Source organism: Lolium perenne, chromosome 6 (genome assembly GCF_019359855.2).
Source record: "Lolium perenne isolate Kyuss_39 chromosome 6, Kyuss_2.0, whole genome shotgun sequence".
NCBI lineage: Eukaryota > Viridiplantae > Streptophyta > Magnoliopsida > Poales > Poaceae > Lolium > Lolium perenne.
This window is the reverse complement of record NC_067249.2, coordinates 94,936,629-94,956,664: the sequence shown is the minus strand read 5'-3', so window position 1 is coordinate 94,956,664 and position 20,036 is coordinate 94,936,629. Positions and strand designations below refer to the sequence as shown.

General features: G+C 47.0%; 1 protein-coding gene across 3 annotated transcripts; it reads left to right on the top strand.

Moving 5' to 3' along the window:
- Positions 1-280: 280 nt before the first annotated feature.
- Positions 281-7,058, top strand: LOC127344954 (uncharacterized). Of its 3 annotated transcripts, none has more exons than XM_051371335.2 (8): positions 281-474; positions 1,001-1,085; positions 1,568-3,508; positions 3,618-3,815; positions 4,515-4,679; positions 4,790-4,933; positions 5,059-5,295; positions 5,394-7,058. In XM_051371335.2, the coding sequence occupies exons 3-8, from the start codon at positions 1,640-1,642 to the stop codon at positions 6,480-6,482; spliced, it is 3,702 nt and encodes a 1,233-aa protein (XP_051227295.1). In that variant the 5' UTR covers positions 281-474; positions 1,001-1,085; positions 1,568-1,639; the 3' UTR covers positions 6,483-7,058. The 3 variants fall into 3 exon arrangements, with proteins under 3 accessions (XP_051227295.1, XP_071678024.1, XP_051227294.1); XM_071821923.1 differs by having other exon boundaries at positions 1,001-1,117; XM_051371334.2 differs by lacking the exon at positions 1,001-1,085.
- Positions 7,059-20,036: the final 12,978 nt, after the last annotated feature.

Genomic DNA, 20,036 nt, shown 5'->3' with positions numbered 1-20,036 from the left:
TAAGTTTATTTTTTGAACTGGATTTCTGATTAAGTTTGCAGAAAAATTAATTTTGTGTTGGAGTATGTTAAATTGACCGGCTTCAAACAGCGTGTGGGTCCTTTGGGCTAATGGGCTTTGGGCTAACGCGCCCTATGCCCCCGCTTCGTCCTTGGTTCCGGCTGGTTGCTCTATGTCTCCGTCCGGGCCCAGCGGCTTAATCGGGTTCGGGGCGACGGAGCGAGGAATGTGCTGGAAGCGCCCAGAAGAAAGAAAGAATGTGCCGATCGCGTCGCGAAATCTCCCGAACGCTCTCCCGAGTTCCACTCCTTCGCATAAGTACCTGCTTCTTCTCCGCGCGCCTCGCTCTGACAAGAGTTGAAGAACAATCAGCAAAAGAAGCGCCCACCACGAGAAGCTCGTTCGGCGGTGGTCCGTCTGATCCGCATCCGCAACGCACCCCCGGTCGTTTTTTTCTCCACGCGCGCTGTAACTGTAAGCACCCCTTGCCTCCCCCCTCTCCCTCTCCCAATTTCATCATCCAAAATGCTGTTTGAGTGTTCTGTTAGAGGACCGACCAATTAGCACGGAAGAATCACTCGGGCAATCATCTAGTCTCTTTTTTTTAAAGGGCGGGCAATCACCCAGTCGATTTTTCTAGAACACCAATCGCCTAGTCGATGTTTTGGCCTGTGCGAGGGGTAGGGTATGCTGGGTCAGTAGAAATTGCGGGGAAGAAATGGAACTGGGTCAGTATCGACTGGAGTAGGTTTTGTTTCTGCTGGGGTGTCCAAGTTAGAGGACTGATTGGTTTTCGTGCCAGTTCTTCCCGGAAATCATGCCATCAGTTTTTTCTATCTTCAACAAACTAATAATACTACCTCATTTCACTTTGACCGAACATTTGGTCATTAAAATGTCAGTTACGTGCCAAGAAACTACACGATTTGAAACATCTTTCAAGTATGAATTTCATGAATAAATAATGTATTGTTGGACTAATTTTGTTGTCAACCTTCAGTTTTTGGAAAGCGCGTGTGTCTCTTTTTTGGAACTGAAGGAGTACTCCCTCCGGCTGATTCAAGGCCAGCTAGTACAGGTTTCATGTATGTCCCGCGTCAATTAAACAAGAACGGAGGTAGTAGTTAGTAAAGGACTATTCATGTTTGATAGGTAGAACATGTAGCATTAGATAATTTACAAATTTCTACTCCCTCTGCTACAATGGATGTATCTACAACTAAAATCTGTCTAGATACATCTATATTAGCATCAAGTCTATGACAAGATCCATATTACATGATGCTACAATGGAGTACCTCAACTAAATATAAAAGCTTTTTTTTTACCTGGCCCATTTCTTCCACGAAAAGTATGATAAAACCTTGTCCTATGTACCGTCGAAAAGTATGATAAAACCATGTCCTCTGTATCAGTTTTATGGTATGTACATCTTGTCCATCGCTTTGTCCAACCCACCATGTCCATTACTGATAGCTGTTGGCTTTTGAACTTATTTATTGTATTCAAACTTGGATTACGTACAACACCAAACTAATCTATTATTTCTTCTTTATTATTGTTGCAGGTATCACAGGCGTGCAACCTGTTCAATAGGTTGACGCATTTATTCTACTAGTACATAATAAGCTAGTACATAATGTATCCAACAAATCAGTACATGGATCCATATTATTCATACTGCAGAGATCATCCTCCATATCCCTATTACCCCCCACCTGGTTGGGAAGCCGGCCACCGGCAGATGGCGATGGACTCGTCATGTCGCCCACCAAGCTATGGAACTTTGCCTTACAGTGGTAGCACAAGTCACTCACACCTTCCGGAGTCCCATAGCTGCTGCAACAAGACATATCCTCCTGGTTACTACAGTTTCAGACCCCCATTTCCTCAAGAATTTCCACCATCTCATCTGTATTATCATGGTCCGTTTCCTCATCACCTTAACACCTGTCCCTCATACTTCGTCCCACCGCCACCGTATCCTGTTGATCAAATGCCATATGATTATGGCAAGTTCAAGGGCCATTGCTGTGGGTGTCCAAACCATGTTTGCCATGGGGGAGAGAAGAGCAACTTGAAAATCGAAGAAGAGATGCCTGAAGTGAAGCCTGACACTGAGCAGAAGGGTGCAAATAATTCCAGCATAATTGGCCATCCGAGTTACCAATATCCGGCAATGCGGCTGCCGTTCGGAAACATGAAAGATGATGTTAAGGGTAGGTGTTTCGAAGTGCCACCTCATCTCTTCAGTAAATGGGTTCCTCAGAGTGGAGAATCGACAGCCGATGGGAAAGCACGGAGCAATGACAATCATAACACAAGACAATTACAGTGGCCAGTAATTTGGATGCCAAAAGGATATGATGAGCCTAAACAAGAAACTAAAGAATTCAAGGAGGTCGATCAGATCCGGAAGGTCAGTAAGGAAGCTCCACATTCACCAGATGTCAAGATTATTCCCCTGTCATGGTTTGAAGATGGCCATAATGATCAGAAGCCTGATCCTAGGGATGGCTCTGGAGAACACAATGGAAGGTCATCAATGATGAATCGTTCTGCGGGTGCTGAGCACCAACATGACACGACAGTGGATAGAAATTGTAAGACCATTCCAGTTTTGCCGGGAGGAGTAAAAAATGGGAATAAACCTGCTGAGGAAAATTGTAAGGCTGTTTCAGTTGTACCTAATAAAGAGGGTGATGAAAAGAAGGTCCATACCTGCAGGACCATCCCTGTTATGGATCATCAGAAAAAGAATGATGAGAAGGCCAGCAAGGTTGAGAAGGAGGGAGAAAATAAGAAAAGTAACCACGTTGGAACATCAAAAGCTAAGCCTTCAAAGTTACCTCCCGTATGCTTGAGAGTGGATCCTTTGCCAAAGAAGAAATCAAGAAACATGTCTTCAGGGTCACTCAACCCAGCAACCAACAAGGTTTGCGAAAAGGAGAATGATACGAAAGAGGCCCAAAGGAAGAACCAGGAGACAAAGCTATCAGGGGCTAACAAAGAGAGTAACATGCCGGTGAAAGAAAAACCATCTGAAATGGAGAAAGGAATAGGGTCTAGAAATGTAATAGTGCAAGATGCTTGTGGGAAGCCTGCGCAGGAGGAAGACATTTCTACGAAGGTTGATCAGAAGGTGCAACCCAGCGTCAGTGTCAAAGCACAAGAAAATACAAGTGACGGGAGCTTGCAAGAATGTGACAAAAGAACAGAGGAGGATGAGATGAAATTCCAAGGCGAAGTTTCAAAATCTGCCCGTGAAGTCAACTTATCAGAACTTGATGCGGCCGTTCGTATCCAGTCTGCGTACAGAGGGTACGATGTACGAAGATGGAGACCTTTGGAGAAACTCCGGAAGGTCAAGAAAGTACATGATCAGATGCAAGATTTGAAGAAGCAGCTGCAAGGCCTTGAAGCTTCTTCGAAGCAGCTGACAGTGAAAGAGCAAGTCGCTATCAACGAGACCATCATGAATTTACTCTTGAGTCTTGACAGCATTCAGGTATGGTGTTTCTTCAGCTTGGTTTCAGTTTTTCCCATACATAAAAAAACTTGTATGTTAGGTGATCGTTGAACTATGGTTGGATTTAACACTTGATATACTTGTACAGGGTTTGCATCCAAGTGCGAGGGAGGCAAGGAAGTCTGTAGCTCGAGAGCTAGTGTCTCTGCAGGAAGAGCTTGATTCTTTTTGCAAGCAGCTACCTAGTGAGCCTAATCACTTTAGGAGTGAGAATGAGGAACCAGATAGAACTGACAATGCTATACAAACCACAGCTCATGTCTCAACAGCAGAAGTATCTGAGGAAGTAAGTTTCATTTCCTTCCGTACTGTTTCCTAGTCTTGGTATGGTCTGTCTAATGGCACAACCAGTTAGTTTAACTGTGACCCAGCATGGGTTAGAAAGTTTAAATATCTTAAAGCGTTTATTGCATACGAAACTGTGCAAGCTAGAATTACAGGAACAAAATTGGATGCCGTGCCATAGTTTAACAATGTGGTTGATCCAGTAGTGCATTGTTCAGGTGGTAATTTGTTCGGTTGCTCTCTTTTTCCCAGTATAGGAATTACATCTACTGTTATTGGCTTTTGGGGCTAAGTGAGATTTTATTTTTTATCAAATGTTTTATACTAATATGGTGGAATTCATTTGTTTTCAGCAGGCAGAGGCCTTTTATTCGTTTTAGTTGAAAGTGTGTATTCTTTGATAACTGTGTTAGATATGTATGTATTTTATTTATATTATAGCCTGAGTTGGTAAATTATTGCTTTTATAATTGTATTACATAGGCATGTGTTTTTATTTCTATTATGGCTTGAGTTGGTAAATTATTATGTTTTTGTAACATTTGCTTTCATTTCTGTTATTTGATTCAAGAAGCATAATTAGGATTCTACAGTTATTGGAACTGTATTTTCTACTTTCTTAGGATTAACATGGATCTTGAAATGAGCCTCAGTCGGTAAATATAAGATATATAACTCTTACCGAATTATATGCTTGCAGGCAAAATTTGCAGGAGCTGTGGAAGAACAAGGGACATGCTCAATTAACTCCTCGGAGATGATGAATGGAGGAGCTTCATCTGGAATTTCCGAGCAGTTGAGGCAAGATGCAGGTTCAACTGAACAGAAACATGAAATTAAAGAATCAAGTACCATACATGATGAAGTAAGTTAACTTTTGTTTGGATTGTTGGGTACCCTGCAATTGCTAGTTGGCACGACCAGTTTAATCTTCAAGTGGTACATCTAACACCAATCGCCAACCATGTCTAATAGGGGAAAGCTGCATTACCGGGTGAATGTCAAGGAACATCATCGATGAGTGCCCTGGGTGATGCAGCTCTGTTGGGACATTCCACGGATCAGAAGCACCACATGGAAGAATCAAATACCATGTCAATGGAAGAACTCCCTGAAAAAGTAAGTTTCGTTATTCTATATTGTATACACTCTTGTCCAGCGCTATGATATCAGTTAGTTGGTTAACAAGATGCATGCTATTTTATACTTCCCAAGTTAGATATTGACAGTGTTCATGCCGACAGGAGAAAGCCGCAGCAAAGGATGAAGGACATGAAGTATCTTCATCAAATTGTGCCGTATCATTGCTAGATAAATCTGTATCAGAGGAATCGAGTATGCTGCAACAATGCTGGGGTTCCACTGAATGTGATAGTTGTACTGACGAATTAAATACAGGGGTTTCTTCTCCTGGTGCCACTGAGGACGGTACAGCTGCAACGGCCACATTGTCTATGCAAAGCGGAGCGTTAGTTGATAAAGTGAGTTCTCATTGTACTTATCTTGAATTCTTGATGGTGGGATCAATATCAAGATTGGGCTTGTGAATAAATTATTAACGCAGTGTATGATGAAACAGGATTGTGTGGCGGAAGGTCCAGAAAGCTCAGCGCTGAAACCTGCTGCTGCTGCGACTGAAGATGATCAATACAAAGAAACAAGTGCTCAGTTTGATCAGCATCCCGTACATCTGAAGGATGCAGTGCTACATGAGCATGATCTGCGTCTTTCGTCCGTAGCATTCAGCCAAGGAGATCAACCAGAAGAAGCCATGGATGCCAGCACGCAGAGCCAAGTTGATACTATGCAAGATTCATCAACCGGAGGACCAGATGGAACACCAGAGCTTACGGCGGATGATAATAGTACTATGGACTGTGTTAGCACCGTAGTTTCAGAGAACCCAGTGCAATCTTCCTTGCTTGAAGAAACGCCGCAGTGCGACTCTGCTCTGCAAGAATCTGGGTTGCAGGAATCGGAGGCGGTTAAGCAATGTGAGGTTTCTCACGAGGACGATCCAGCGCTTGTGGATCAGACAAATGAGTCTCATCTGGAGAGACCGATAGGAGGTTCTTGTACTGAAGAGAAGGGTGAAGTTTTATCGTCAGAAAAGGAAGCCAAGACCGTGGAAAGTACTCTGCATGTCGCAGGAGCACCGAGTAACATGTGTGCTGAACCTGTCCTGCCTGAAAGCGTGAGCGACGAGTCACCGTGGCATCAAGATGGTACCATGTCCCATGAGAATCCTGACTCCAAGATGTCATTGGAGAGCCAAGGCCACCCTCAGAATGACGATCTCAGCGGAGATAAAACAAGCGAATGCAACGAGGCGTTGGAGGAAGCTTCAGTATGTGAAACAGGAACACCTGGCGGAGAACCTCAATCTGGTGACCCAAAAGAAGATGCCGCAGTCCAGATGGCTTCTGAGGAAGCTGCTGCTGCTGTCTCACACGAAGCTGTGAAGAACGACGAGAAGAATCTGGCCGACGAAAACCTGAAGCTGAAGGAGATGCTGCAGAAGCTCCTATCGTCCGGCAACGATCAGATGGGGATCATCACGGAGCTGAGCGAGAAGGTCAGGGCGCTCGAGGGGAAACTCGCGCGCAAGAGGAGGCCAAAGGTAAGGGTGCGGAGACCAGCCAGGAATGCGACGGACAACCTCCACTGACCAATGGATCGAGATGATCTGGAGATTTAGGTTTGTTGTCTATATCTGTTTGCTACTGTTTCTATCCGTGCTGCGATGTACAGTCTGCCATGCACGGTGACCGTGTGCAGCTGTGTCAAGGAGAACATGCAAAGATTGTGTTTGTGATATGTATATGTGTGCAAGACTTCGACGTTAATATCAGCATCGGAGTATCCCCGCAACAAAACAAAAAAAAAAAAAATCAGCATCTGAGTCTTTGGATACAATTGCTAAAGAAAGAGTCTTGGATACATCTTGCACTTGTGCGGCACTGACATGACATCTTCGAGATTACAAAACCTGATTCGGAGAGCTGCATTACATGGCATGTGAACTGTCCCTGTGCCTCACAGTTCAGAGATGTGGGTGGCATCGTGCAGAGAGCTTTCATGTAAGATTTCGCCACTGTGCCACCGGTAGTGGCAGATTTTTTTTCCGGGTCTGTAGTGGCAGATTACTCCCAAAGATTTCAGCAAAGCTACGCCACACAAGCCGTATCATTTGTACTATTTGCACACCTATAAGGAGAAAAGTAAGAGCTCGCTTGCTGAACTTTGTGCATTGCAAGTGCTTCTGTTCGACCCATTTTTCAGCAAGTGTACTGTGTCTCAATCTGTCTGGGTCAACAAGTTTTATACTTGGGCCATGCCTCCAGTTGTTTGCCGAGTTGGCGTTTGATTTGAGGGTGCATTGCAAGATGATCGTAATGTGGCTTATGTCAAGTTTCACAACTGAAACTCTTAGTGGAAAAGAAAACTATGTTAGAGTTGTATAGTCCTATTCTTGTATTCCCCAGTGTATGAGGGGTTTACTTACACATTATCACATATGAACATGTACTGGCCTATGGCCATCGGTGAATACTAGTTGCTATTCCTCAACATGATATCAGAGTTCGTGGTTGTTCGTGGTTTAGCTCTTTGCACGCTGCAACTCCGTGCTCGATCCGCGCCGCCGCCGATGATCTTTCCGGCCACCGCTGCTCCACTTTCTTCCTTCTCTTCAGTTCTTGTAGGGGTTCATTTTCGTCGATTTGGAGCTTAATTTGGACCTCCGGCTGGACACGGGCTACCTCCGGCCGGACACGGGCTACCTCCGGTCGGACACGGCCTCCCCACGGTCGGCTCTGTCCCGGCCACCTTCGGCCGGCACCATCCCGGCCCAGTCTGGCCCGGCCCTGCCTCCTCCTGCCGGCCATCATCGGCGCCACCCAGCCCTCCTCCGGCCGGCCATCTTCTCCTCCCGGCTGGCCCAGGCGATGTCTGCCTTCTCTCGAGCCTTGCTGCTCGTGAGCCAGCACGCATAACTGGCTCAGGCCAGATCTATATCTGAGGTTTGACCAAAAAAAGGCATCCTATGGCTACGTGAGTATCCCTCGTTGTCCCGTGATCTTTGATGGTACCTACTATGGAGAGTTTGCTATCTTTATGCGCATTCACATGTGCGGTCTTCGGCTGTGGGGTGTTCTTACCGGCGAGGTCTCCTGTCCGCCGCGCCCCACTGCTCCTGTGCCTCCTACCCCGCCATCTGTGCCACATGTCCTTGCTAAGGATTCTTCTCAGGCAGATCGGGATGCAGCAAAGTATGCGGAGACTCCTACCGATGAGGCATATGAGGAACATGTACTTGCATATTCAGAGGCTCTTGGCTCCTACCGTGATAGTTTGGCTGCTTTTACTCAGTGGTGTGATGAGGATGCCAGAGTTGCTGTCATTCTTTCGCAGAGTGTTCAGCCATAGTTTGCTTCTGAGTTTATGGGCCTCGCTACTGTCGCTGAAATGTGGTCTCACCTTCGTCAGTGCTATCAGCCTTCTGGGGATTCTCTGTATTTATATGTGTTGCTTCAGGAGCATGATCTTCAGCAGGGTGACTCTACTGTTGATGAGTTCTACACCCAGAGTGCGGCGATCTGGCGCCAGCTTGCCTCTCTCCGCAGTGCTGTCTGTGGTACTTGCCAGTGTTGCCGGACAGTACTTTCAGATATGGACTTTCAGAGGATCCATGAGTTTCTGTCTAGACTTCGTCCAAAGTTTGAGCCCCGTTGTGCCCAATTGTTTGCTCGAGGCCGTGTTCCTATCTCAGAGGTGCTGACTGAGCTTCGTGCTGAGGAGACTCGTATGCGTGGTGCTGGACTACTTGGGACACCTTCTGTGCTTGCTGCTCGAGCTCCCACTGCCCCTGCACCACCGCTTCTACCCACACCAGCACTTGCTGCTCCTGGAGGAGCCCGCCCTTCTCGTGGTGGGGGTCGCCCTCGTACTCCTCGGTTCTGCACTCACTATCGGCGGCCTGGTCGCCTTGAGTATGACTACTATCAGAAGCAGCGGGGTGTGCCTCCTCGCGCTCCACCTTCAGCAACAGTCACCACCGGCTTCACTGAGCAGGATATAGCGAGGTTTCAGCGTCTCCTTGCCTCCTCAGGCTCTGCTTCGACGGGTACTGCTGCCTCTGTGGCTAGTTCCTCTACACAGCCAGATACATCTTCGTGGGTTCTGGATTCTGGAGCTTCCTTTCACATTTCTCATGATTCTTCCTCTCTTTCTTCTCTTCGACCTCTTCTCTTCCTGTTCGTGTTCTTACTGCCGATGGTACTTCTCTCCCTGTTTCTAGTCGTGGTACTCTTTCTACCTCCTCATTTTCCGTTCCTGATGTTTCTCATGTTCCCGTCTTACCATGAACTTGTTTTCCGCCGCTCAACTCACTGATTCTGGTTGTCGGGTCATTCTTGATGTCGGGTCATTCTTGATGTCGATTCTTGTTCTGTTCAGGACACTCACACTCGGGCACTGGTTGGGGCTGGCCCTCGGTGCCGTGACTCCCAGGGACTTTGGGAGTTTGACTGGCTTCATGTTCCTTCTTCCACCACTTCACTGCTCGCATCGTGTGTGCTTGCTGCTTCCACTACTGCCTCCTTTCAGCAGTGGCATCATCGTCTTGGTCATCTTTGTGGTTCTCACTTGTCATCTTTACTTCATCGAGGTCTTCTGGGCCTGTCTCAGGAGATGTCTCGCTTCAGGGTTGTCAGGGTTGTAGGCTTGGTAAACAGACTCAGTTACCTTATCCTACTAGTGCGTCTGTATCTCAGCGTCCATTTGATTTGGTCCATTCTGATGTATGGGGTCCGACTCCCTTTGCTTCCAAGGGGGGCCACCGCTACTATGTTATTTTTATCGATGACTTCTCTCGCCACACTTGGATTTATTTTATGACTTCTCGCAGCGAGGTTCTCTCGATATATAAGCGTTTTGCTACCATGGTCCATACTCAGTTTTCCACGCCTATATGTGCCTTTCGGGTTGATTCTGCTGGTGAGTATATCTCCCAAATGTTGCGTGGTTTTTCTTGCTGAGCAGGGGACTCTTGCCCAGTTCTCCTGCCCTAGTGCCCATGCCCAAAATGGCGAGGCTGAGCGCAAGCATCTCCACCTGCTTGAGACGGCTCGCGCGATGATGATCGCTGCCTCTCTTCCTCCTCACTTCTGGGTTGAGGTTGTGTCTAGTTTCACCTATCTCATCAACCTTCAGCCCTCCACGGCCTTGCAGGGTGGTATTCCTCTTGAGCGTCTTACTGGTCACACTCCTGATTACTCGACCCTTCGTCTCTTTGGCTGCGTTTGCTTTGTTCTTCTTGCTCAACGCGAATGCACCAAGCTGTTGATTGTGTCTTTCTTGGCTACAACCCTGAGCACAAGGGATATAATTGTTGGGATCCTATTGGTCGTCGGATGCGCATATCTCGGGATGTCACTTTTGATGAGTCTCGTCCCTTCTACCTGCGTCCCTCCTCCTTTTCCTTCTCGGTGGATGATATCTCTTTTCTCATGTTTCCTGCCTCACCTCCTCCTGTGCCTCAGGTCCCTGCTTCGTCGAGTCTCTCACCACCCTCTCCTCCTTCGCCCACCAGACCACCCTCTCCTCCCTTACCACCTTCCCCATCCTCCACACCTTCCTCTCCCATGTCACCTTCCTCGTCCACGGTGGTCCCTCCCTACCCTTTTCACTACTTCCGTCGTCCATGCGATGCCCTCTCCGTCCGAGCCGACTCATCATCTTCGTGCTCATCCTCGTCCTCCTCCTTATCGCTATTCTCCCACTCACTACGGTCTTTCTGCTGTCTGTGAGCCGACCTCTTATCGGGATGCACTTGCTCATCCCGAATGGCAGCTAGCGATGGATGAGGAGATTGCTCCTCTTGAGCGTACTGGCACCTGGGATGTGGTCACTCCTCCTTCATTTGTTCGTCCCATCACCTGCAAGTGGGTCTACAAGATCGAGACTCGCTCCAATGGTTCTCTTGAGCGCCACAAGGATCGTCTTGTCACTCGCGGCTTTCAACAGGAGCATGGCCGTGACTATGATGAGACCTTTGTTCCAGTGGCTCACATGACCAATGTTCGTACTCTTCTTGTTGTTGCTTCTGTTCGTCATTGGTCTATCTCTCAGCTTGATGTGCAGAATGTTTTTCTTAACGATGAGTTACGTGTGGAGGTATACATGCAGCCACCTCCTGGCTACTCTATTCCCGATGGCATAGTCTGTCGTCTCCGACGCTCTCTCTATGGCCTTAAGCAAGCCCCACGCGTCTGGTTTCAGCTTTTCGCCTCTGTGGTCACCGCTGCTGGTTTCGTCCCCAGCGCACATGACCCTGCGCTCTTTGTCCACACATCCTCTCGCGGTCGGACTCTCCTTCTTCTTTATGTCGATGACATGATCATCACAGGCGACGACCCTGAGTACATTGCCTTTGTCAAGGCCCGTCTTCGTGATCAGTTTCTCATGACTGATCTTTGTCCTCTCTGCTACTTTCTTGGGCTTGAGGTTTCCTCTACCTTCGATGGCTTTTATATCTCCCAGGATAAGTATATTTAGGACCTTCTCACTCGTGCCGCTCTTGGTGATAAGCGCATTGTCGAGACTCCTATGGAGCTCAATGTTTGCCTCTGTTCCACTGATGGTGATCCTCTTCCGGACCCGACTCGCTATCGTCACTTGGTTGGGAGCCTTGTCTACCTTGCTGTCACCCGTCCTGACATCTCCTACCCAGTCCATATTCTGAGTCAGTTCATGGCTGCTCCCACTAGTGTCCACTATAGTCATCTCCTTCGTGTCCTCCGCTATCTTCGTGGCACTATCTCCCGCCGGCTTTTTTTTCCTCGCTCCAGCTCCTTACAGCTCCAGACCTACTCAGATGCTACCTGGGCTAGCAATTCAGAGGATCGCAAGTCTCTTTCTGCCTACTGTGTCTTTCTTGGTGGCTCTCTCATTGCTTGGAAGACCAAGAAGCAGGTTGCAGTTTCTCGTTCGAGTGTTGATGCTGAGTCGCGCGCGATGGTTCTCTTGACGGCTAAGGTGACTTGGTTATGCTGGTTACTTGCGGACTTTGGTGTTTCTGCTGACGCTCTGATTCCTCTCTTGTTGGACAGTACTGGTGCCACCAGCATTGCGCGTCATCCGGTGAAGCACGAGCTCACTAAACACATCGGTGTTGATGCCTTCTATGTGTGTCATGTTGTGCATCATCAGGTTATGGCTCTTTATTATGTGCCTTCCGAGCTACAACTTTCTGACTTCTTCACAAAGGCCCAGACTAGAGCACAACATGGTTTCTTTCTCTCCAAATTCAGTGTTTTTGATCCACCATGAGTTTAAGGAGGGGGTGTTAAAGTTGTATAGTCCTATTCTTGTATTCCCTAATGTATGAGGGGCTTACTTACACATTATCACACATGTACATGTACTAGCCTATGGTCCTCGGTGAATACTAGTTGCTATTCTTCAACAAACTATACTTGAAAACCATGCACAAGGATTTCGAAAAACTCAGCCAAAGTCTAACAAGATAAAAAAATCAGACAAAGTAAAACTGCGAAATCGAACACCCAAAAAATAAAAACCCTAAGGTTGTATGCCTCGCGGCACCGAATGCATCAGGCCACCGCTGACTCTACGATAGAAGACAGAAACAAACAAAAAATATGCACATTCTTGCTAATAAGCCGGGGAAGACTTAGATAGGATCTATGAGAATATTTTTTTTGCAAAGATAAAACATGTTCAAAAATTCTGAAAAAAATGACAACACACATATGTGTTATATATTTTTTTGAAATGGGGGAAATATCGTCCTAGCTTTTGCATTCAAGGGATGCACACGGCTATTTTTATTAGATTATTCACAACATCTTACAAGAGCAATACAAAATATTAAACTCGAAGCCACCTCGCTAAACCTATAGAGGGATGAAGGGGGTGACAATTCACCAACTCACATCAACCAAAAACCAAATGCCTTCCCAGGCCGCCCAATAGCAGATGAGAAGCACATCCAGTTAAGCAGACTCTCAGCATACGTCAACGCAAACGCCATAGAAGTTGTTACCGCCGTCTTCCTCGACTCCATCTTCAAGAGAGATCATCGCATTGACCATGCTAGGCCTGTCATCGATGCCGCCACAACGCCAGACGACTCCACCATCCTACGCGAGTCCATCACACTGCATCCGTCCCAAGACACCACTGCACCATGCTGTGGCAACTCGATGACGCCGACACAGCAAAAGCACACCGCTCTACCTCAGCACCCCGTCATCCGTTGTGTGCTCCAAAAAACGATGCCCCCAATAGGGAGAACGGCGTTGCCCACCGCCATCGTCTGATCCGGGAGACCCGGGTCTAGGGTTTCCCCTGGAGCAGCACAGGCGAAGAACGCAGACTGCAGAGACAATGCCTTCAACAAGGTAACGACGAAACACGCCACCATCATCCGCCATGACCGAATGTCCGGCCGACTTTCACCGGCAGCTGCGCCTCGCCATCGGGAGCTAGGCGACGAATCGCGAGATCCGCCATGGCTAGCCACACAACTAGCCGATCTCCTCCGGCGAGGGAGAAAACCACCACCACGGTGCCACGGTCAGCGGCACTAGACGCCCGCCACCTGCCACCAGGTCGACGTCGTCCCCACCATCCAGGGCCGCCGCCCTTGGTGCCGTGGTACCGGACCTTGAGGAGGAGTAGTACGAGATCCGTCCCCATCACCGCCTGTCCGGCGATGCCGAGGCGAGGAAGGAAGGAGAGGACCACGCCGCCAGGTTGGGGCTGCACCGCCGCCCCCATCCCTGCCGGCCCGATGAGGCCGCGGCGAGGAAGTGAGGAGAAAACGCGCCACCAGACCAGGGCCACGCCGCCGCCATCACCGCCCGCCTGGCGAGAGGGCCGCGCCGCCACGCCGCCATCACCTCCAAGTGTTGGGGCCATCCCCCTAGTGCGGAGGCGATCCTCCATCCGCCGCACCAGGGGACCTCACGAGGAACCCCGCCGCCCCCGTCACCGGCCGCGTCAGGCTTCGCCGGCGGCGGTCTCAGGGGACGACGAGGAGGGGAGGGGGAGAGGAAGTCGGCGGCGGTGGCTAGGGTTTCCGCCCCGAGTCGCCCTGGAGGGGGATGACCCGAGCGGTACCTCTAAAAAAATTAGTCTACATATGTGTTATATATGCAATGCCAAAAATTTGCAACTTCAAATTCAGCATACACTTAGAGAGACAAAAAAGACAAATCTAAGTGTGAATAGTGTGAAATACTGTTTCTCCAAGTGTAGATCAGATTTTGAGCTGAAATTTCTTGGAGTTGTATATAAAACCTATATGCATGTTGTTCATTATTTTCACGTTTTTCGCATTTTCAAAGTATGATTTATCTGAGTTGATCCGATGATCCTACCTAATGGAGAGATCCTATACAAATCTCTCCCCTAATAAGCCTTCAAGAATAGATCGGCGCTGTGATGATGATGAGAGTCAACCAAATGTCGATTTCTAGGTTTTTGTTTCTATGATGACATTTTTAGAGAGAGTACCAGATCAAACCTTGAATATTTGTGCCTGATAAAAGAGGCTCCAACCTAAATGGTTTGCAATTAGTCTTCGTGCTGTCCTGATACAGATGGACTGTACTTTAATGGAAGAACAGGTGCCGCGGAAGCAGGTAATCTCCTATGGTGTCCGAAGTCATATCTTCACATTCGACAAGTGTGATCGATCTGGATATTACTTTTCAAAACCGAAGCCATTAAGCGAGAAGAAGGTCCTAGCTGGCTAAGGTTAACGTCAGTACGCAGACATGGACACGGAGGACATTGAGCTGATGCAGATATCCAGTCACTCCTTAGCCGTCTTCCCCAATGGAAATGTGCCAATATGTGACAAGATTCCCATCATATTCAAAAAAATAAAGAAAAGTGAAGGCCCTTTGTTTTGTCTCTCCTTTTCTTCCAAGTGATGTATTGGTTGAGACAACAACGCAAAAGCTTCTAATGTCACTACCCAATAAATGTCACTTCTTAGTATACATTTTGGAGGAGTAACTGATAGTCAGGATACAAAATCCAATGGCAAATCCCAATTCTCTCCCGAATTAACTAAGATGTGACCCTGGGCTCGATAGTGCAAAATGAGGCATTAAGTAAAGCACATCCTAAGAAATGGTGGTCAATCCTATTAAACTCAAAGCATGAAGGCTGTGTGCATCCATTCGATACGGAGAGATAGAGCATCTATAACCCAACCCCAATAATTTAGAGAAGAGAAGGGGTCCCTAAAGTGGATTCCTATATTTTTTTCTCCTATAAACTTCGGCCACCGGATTCGATCCCCAAAAATTTATAGGAGTAAATTTTTTTCATCATCATTTTCAAATCTCCACACCACGTGGCAGATATCCATAATACAAATATGCCTAAATATAATACAAAATACTTCAAATCGATCAAGTTAGCTCCAAAAGTGAGGCCTTCGCCATCTCAGCCACCTCAAAGAGCACCTCGGCAACCATTACCACCACCACCACTCTCTCGGGCCAAGATCCTCGCACGAGCAACCTCCCACTATGCCCTAGCTTTGTCATCCAATGTGCATGGGTTCATGAACATGATGTTGTGGTCGGCATCCTCCCTCTCATTGGCCAACTTCTCCCTCTCAAGTGCTAGCCGTTCCTCTTGTATCTTCTTCTCCTTCACCATCCTTTCTTCTTCAAGTGAAATCATTCGCTCCTCCACCGCCAACTTGGAACGCCACTTCCCGTCCTCCAACATTTTGAGCTCATTCCACCTAGCCTCCTTGTCCTCTTTGCGTTCGGTCGCCAATGCTTTCTTTGTCTCAATGTTCCTTTGAATCCACTTCTCATTGGTGGCAAAGCTCCTTCTAGAAATGGTGCAAAGCAAAGGTGAGAGGACACGGATGCCGCCTAGATGGGGTGGGGGTGAATAGGCGGTTTAAATCTTTTACGATTATGGCTTAACAAATATGGAATAAAGCTGGCGTTTAATTTGCAAAGCACAAAACCGATATAACTAGGGTTCACCTATGTGCACCAACAACTTATGCTAAGCAATACAAGCAAATATGTGATAGCAAGATATTTAACTTAAAGCACGAAGGCTATCACAAAGTAAAGTGCATAAGTAATAGCTCGGGTATAGGAATAACCGAGGTGACGCGGGACAACGATGCATTCCGAATTTCACACTCTTGCGAGTGCTACTCTCCGTTGGAGCGGTGTGGAGGACAAATCACTCCAAACGCCACGAAGGCCTCACCGTATTATCCTCGAGAATTTCCACCAAAAGGGATATCCTCGATCCACTATAGAACCTTGAGGGTGGTCACCGAACCCTCACAAAGCTTGGGCTATCTCCACAACTTAATTGGATGTTCCCAATATACCGCCACAATGGCCTTGCACTTGAGGAATCGCCACAACTTAATTGGAGACTCCCAATATAACGCCACAAAGGCCTTGCACTTGAGGAATCTCCGCAACTTAATTGGAGGTCCCAAGAGCACCACAAAGACCACTAAGCCATCTAGGGTCCAAAGTCCCAAGAGAAAAAGCGTCAGGAACAAGCTCCCGAAGTGAATATCTCACGAATTTTCTCCTCCACGTATCACCACGGAGAAGTAAAATCGATGCACCTAATGCAGTGGCAAGAACACCACAAAGATGGTCAAATCCTCGTCTCTCAAATTCCAACAAAGCTACAAAAGCTATTGGGGGAATAAGAGAGGAAGAACAAATAGAGGAAGAACACCAAATTTCTCCAAGATCTAGATCTAGTGGATTCCCCTCACAAAGAGAGGGATTTGTTTGGTCAAGATGTAGATCTAGATATCCTCTATATTTTCCTAAAATATGAGAAAGAATCATGGAGGTATTAGAGGGAGAGGTAGCTTCTCAAAGTCAATAATAGAGGAGAGAGAGAGCAAGAGAAGAAACCATCCCAAGGGGGAGAAGGGGGCCTTTTATAGCCCCCCCATGAAATATGACCGTTACAACCACTTTAGACCGGAGACTCCGGCCTAGAGGGACTGAGACCCCCCCATACTAGGTGAAAAGAACGTTTCAAAACTGCGAAAAAAATGCTTTCGAACCGAAGTCTCCGGCCCCAAATACCGGAGTCTGCAGGCTCAAAGACTGGAGTCTCCGGCCCCAAAGACCAGAGTCTTCGGCCCCCCATACTAGGAGGAAGGCAGAAAAAGCTGAAACTGAAACCTCCATAACTTGGGCATCCGGACTTCGATTTTGATGATTTTGGGCTCGTTTTGAAGCTAGGAACAAGCTCTACCAGATCATGCAGAGAACCATCATATTCCACAATGGGAGGATGAAAGAACATGGAGCCCACATGTGTGGTTTTGGTAATTGATGACAATCCCTATGGACTAACGGTTACATTGAGAATCGATCTTAGGACATGTCCATAGCCATATGATGGTCTCAAGGTTGCGAGATGGAGAAGATCGAGTACAATGAAGAAGACGGACGAAGACGGTGTCGAAGAGAGATGAAGACAAAGAAGAAGATGAAGAGAGACGAAGATGGCGTATAAGATGGATGAAGACGTGGCATGCGTAAAAGATGGAAGAAGACGGTGGCGTGTATGTTGGAAGAAGATGGAGGCATATACAAGGTTGAAGAGGATGAAGACGGAGTTGCCGACTCGAGTGGAACGCAGAAGGACAAGGTTTGTGCTCGATGGGATAGTGGGTTGCATCATCGGAGAGAGCTCAAACCTTGCATGCATTGCATCGTGTTTCTTGGTTATTCTTGGTTCTTATCCATGAGATGTGTTAGAGCTTGTTTTCATTCTCATGACAAGCTCTAGCTCATCGGAAACGGATTCCGGGTGCATCGCATGTTGCTTGTGCGAGGGTGATGATCTTCCCGATATACCGTATTGAGAGGTTATACCTCTATGACCATGATAAAATCATCATTCACTCTTTTCCATGTTTTAACCTTGTGTAGAGGTAGCTCTCGTCGTCCTCTTTCCATAAAAATTGGTTTCATGTCATTCCGAGCTTCCTACCTCAAGTTACGGTTTGTACAGTTGCTTCATATTTAAAAAGAAAAAGAAAAAGCTTTTTGGGCTGGGCGGTACTACCGCTGGTAGTACCGGCCCAACCACCGCATCAGCCTTCCAGGCTTACTGGACTTGAAGCGGTACCAGGCTTGTACCGGCCCGGTAGAACCGTAACCCAATTACGGTACCAGACCGGTACTGGGCCGGTACTACCGGCCTGCCCATTTTTCCTTTTTCTTCCTCCCAGCCGCCACTTGGTCCGCACCCTCCTCCGGCCCAGCTCCCTGATGATCCACAAGTATAGGGGATCGCAACAGTCTTCGAGGGAAGTAAAACCCAATTTATTGATTCGATACAAGGGGAGCCAAAGAATATTTGTAAGTCTTAACAGCGGAGTTGTCAATTCAGCTGCACCAGGAACACAGACTTGCTCGCAATAGTTTATCAGTAGCAACAGTTTTATAGCAGTAGCAGTAGTGAAATATAAGCAGCAGTGTAATAAAGACAGCAGTAGTGATTATAGTAAACAGCAGGATTAAAATATTGTAGGCATAGGGATGGATGAACGGGCGCTGCATGGATAAGATAACTCATGTAATAATCAAGACTAGGCATTTGCAGATAATAATAAAATAGTATCCAAGTACTAAATAACCATAGGCATGTGTTCCGTATATAGTCGTACGTGCTCGCAATGAGAAACTTGCACAACATCTTTTGTCCTACCAGCCGGTGGCAGCCGGGCCTCTAGGGAAACTACTGGTAATTAAGGTACTCCTTTTAATAGAGTACCAGAGCAAAGCATTAACACTCCGTGAACACATGTGATCCTCATATCACAGCCTTCCCCTCCGGTTGTCCCAATTTTTGTCACTTTGGGGCCTCGGGTTCCGGATAGCAATATGTGTATACAACTTGCAGGTAAGATCATAAAACAATGAATATCATCATGAATCAATAACATGTTCAGATTTGAAATCATGGGACTCGGGACCTAGTGACAAGCATTAAGCATAACAAGTTGCAACAATATCATAAATGTACCAACAAAGGATACTAGGAACCATGCCCTAACAATCTTATGGCTATTACATGAACAATCTCATCCAATCCCTACCATCCCCTTCAGCCTACAGCGAGGGATTTACTCACACATGGATGGGGGGGCATGGATGGTTGATGGAGAGGCATCGGTGGCGATGATGGTGATGATCTCCTCCAATTCCCCGTCCCGGCAGGGTGCCAGAATGGAGTTTCTGATCCCGAGATTGGATTTCCCGACGGCGGCGGAGTTCTGGATGTCTTCTGGAAAATTGGTCGAACCCCCGTGCGTTTTTAGGTCAAGGGCTTTAAGTAGTCCAGAGGGGAGCGTCGGGGGCTGGCCGAGGCGGCGCCACCATAGGGCGGCGCGGCCCAGGGGCCCACCGCGCCGCCATGTGGTGTGCGCACCTCGTGGCCCCCCTCCGTCTCGTCTTCTGGCTCCGTAAGTCTTCTGTGAAAATAGGCCCATTGCAATTATTTTCGGGAATTTTCCTGAAAGTTGATTTTCTGCACAAAAATAAGACACCAGGGCAATTCTGCTAAAAACAGCGTTAATCCGTGTTAGTTGTATCCAAAATACACAAATTAGAGGCAAAACAATAGCAAAAGTGTTCGGGAAAGTAGATACGTTTTGGACGTATCAACTCCCCCCAAGCTTAGCTTATTGCTTGTCCTCAAGCAATTCAGTTAACAACTGAGTGCGATAAAAGAACTTTCACGAACACATTTGCTCATATGATGTAAATATTCTCATTATATGGATGAGTACTTAGGCAATTCATAATAAGATAAATGCAAGTAAAGTCATCTAATAGTTATGTCAATCATGAAAAATATACCAACAAACTAATAATAAGCATCATGAAACATATCTATCAGCATGATTGCAATGCTCATAAAAAGATATGATAAAGTGGTATCTCGCTTGCCCGTATTTGTACAGCAAAACATAAATGCACATGCACCTCTAAAATTCATGGAAAGACTAGAAGTAAAGATTATCAAAGATAAAAGCATCAAAGTTATACCACAGTTAACCATATTCTGGGACAATCATATTACAGTAAGAATGACAATTATGCTCTCAAGAAGGTGCTCAAAGAAAGGATGGTGACTCAACATAAAAGTAAAAGATTGA

Coding starts and splice junctions, on each gene's coding strand:
- LOC127344954 (XM_051371334.2), top strand. CDS start 1,640: ATGTATCCAACAAATCAGTACATGGATCCATATTATTCATACTGCAGA. Junction 4,680..4,789: donor CAAGTACCATACATGATGAA/GTAAGTTAACTT, acceptor CATGTCTAATAG/GGGAAAGCTGCATTACCGGG. Junction 4,934..5,058: donor TGGAAGAACTCCCTGAAAAA/GTAAGTTTCGTT, acceptor TCATGCCGACAG/GAGAAAGCCGCAGCAAAGGA.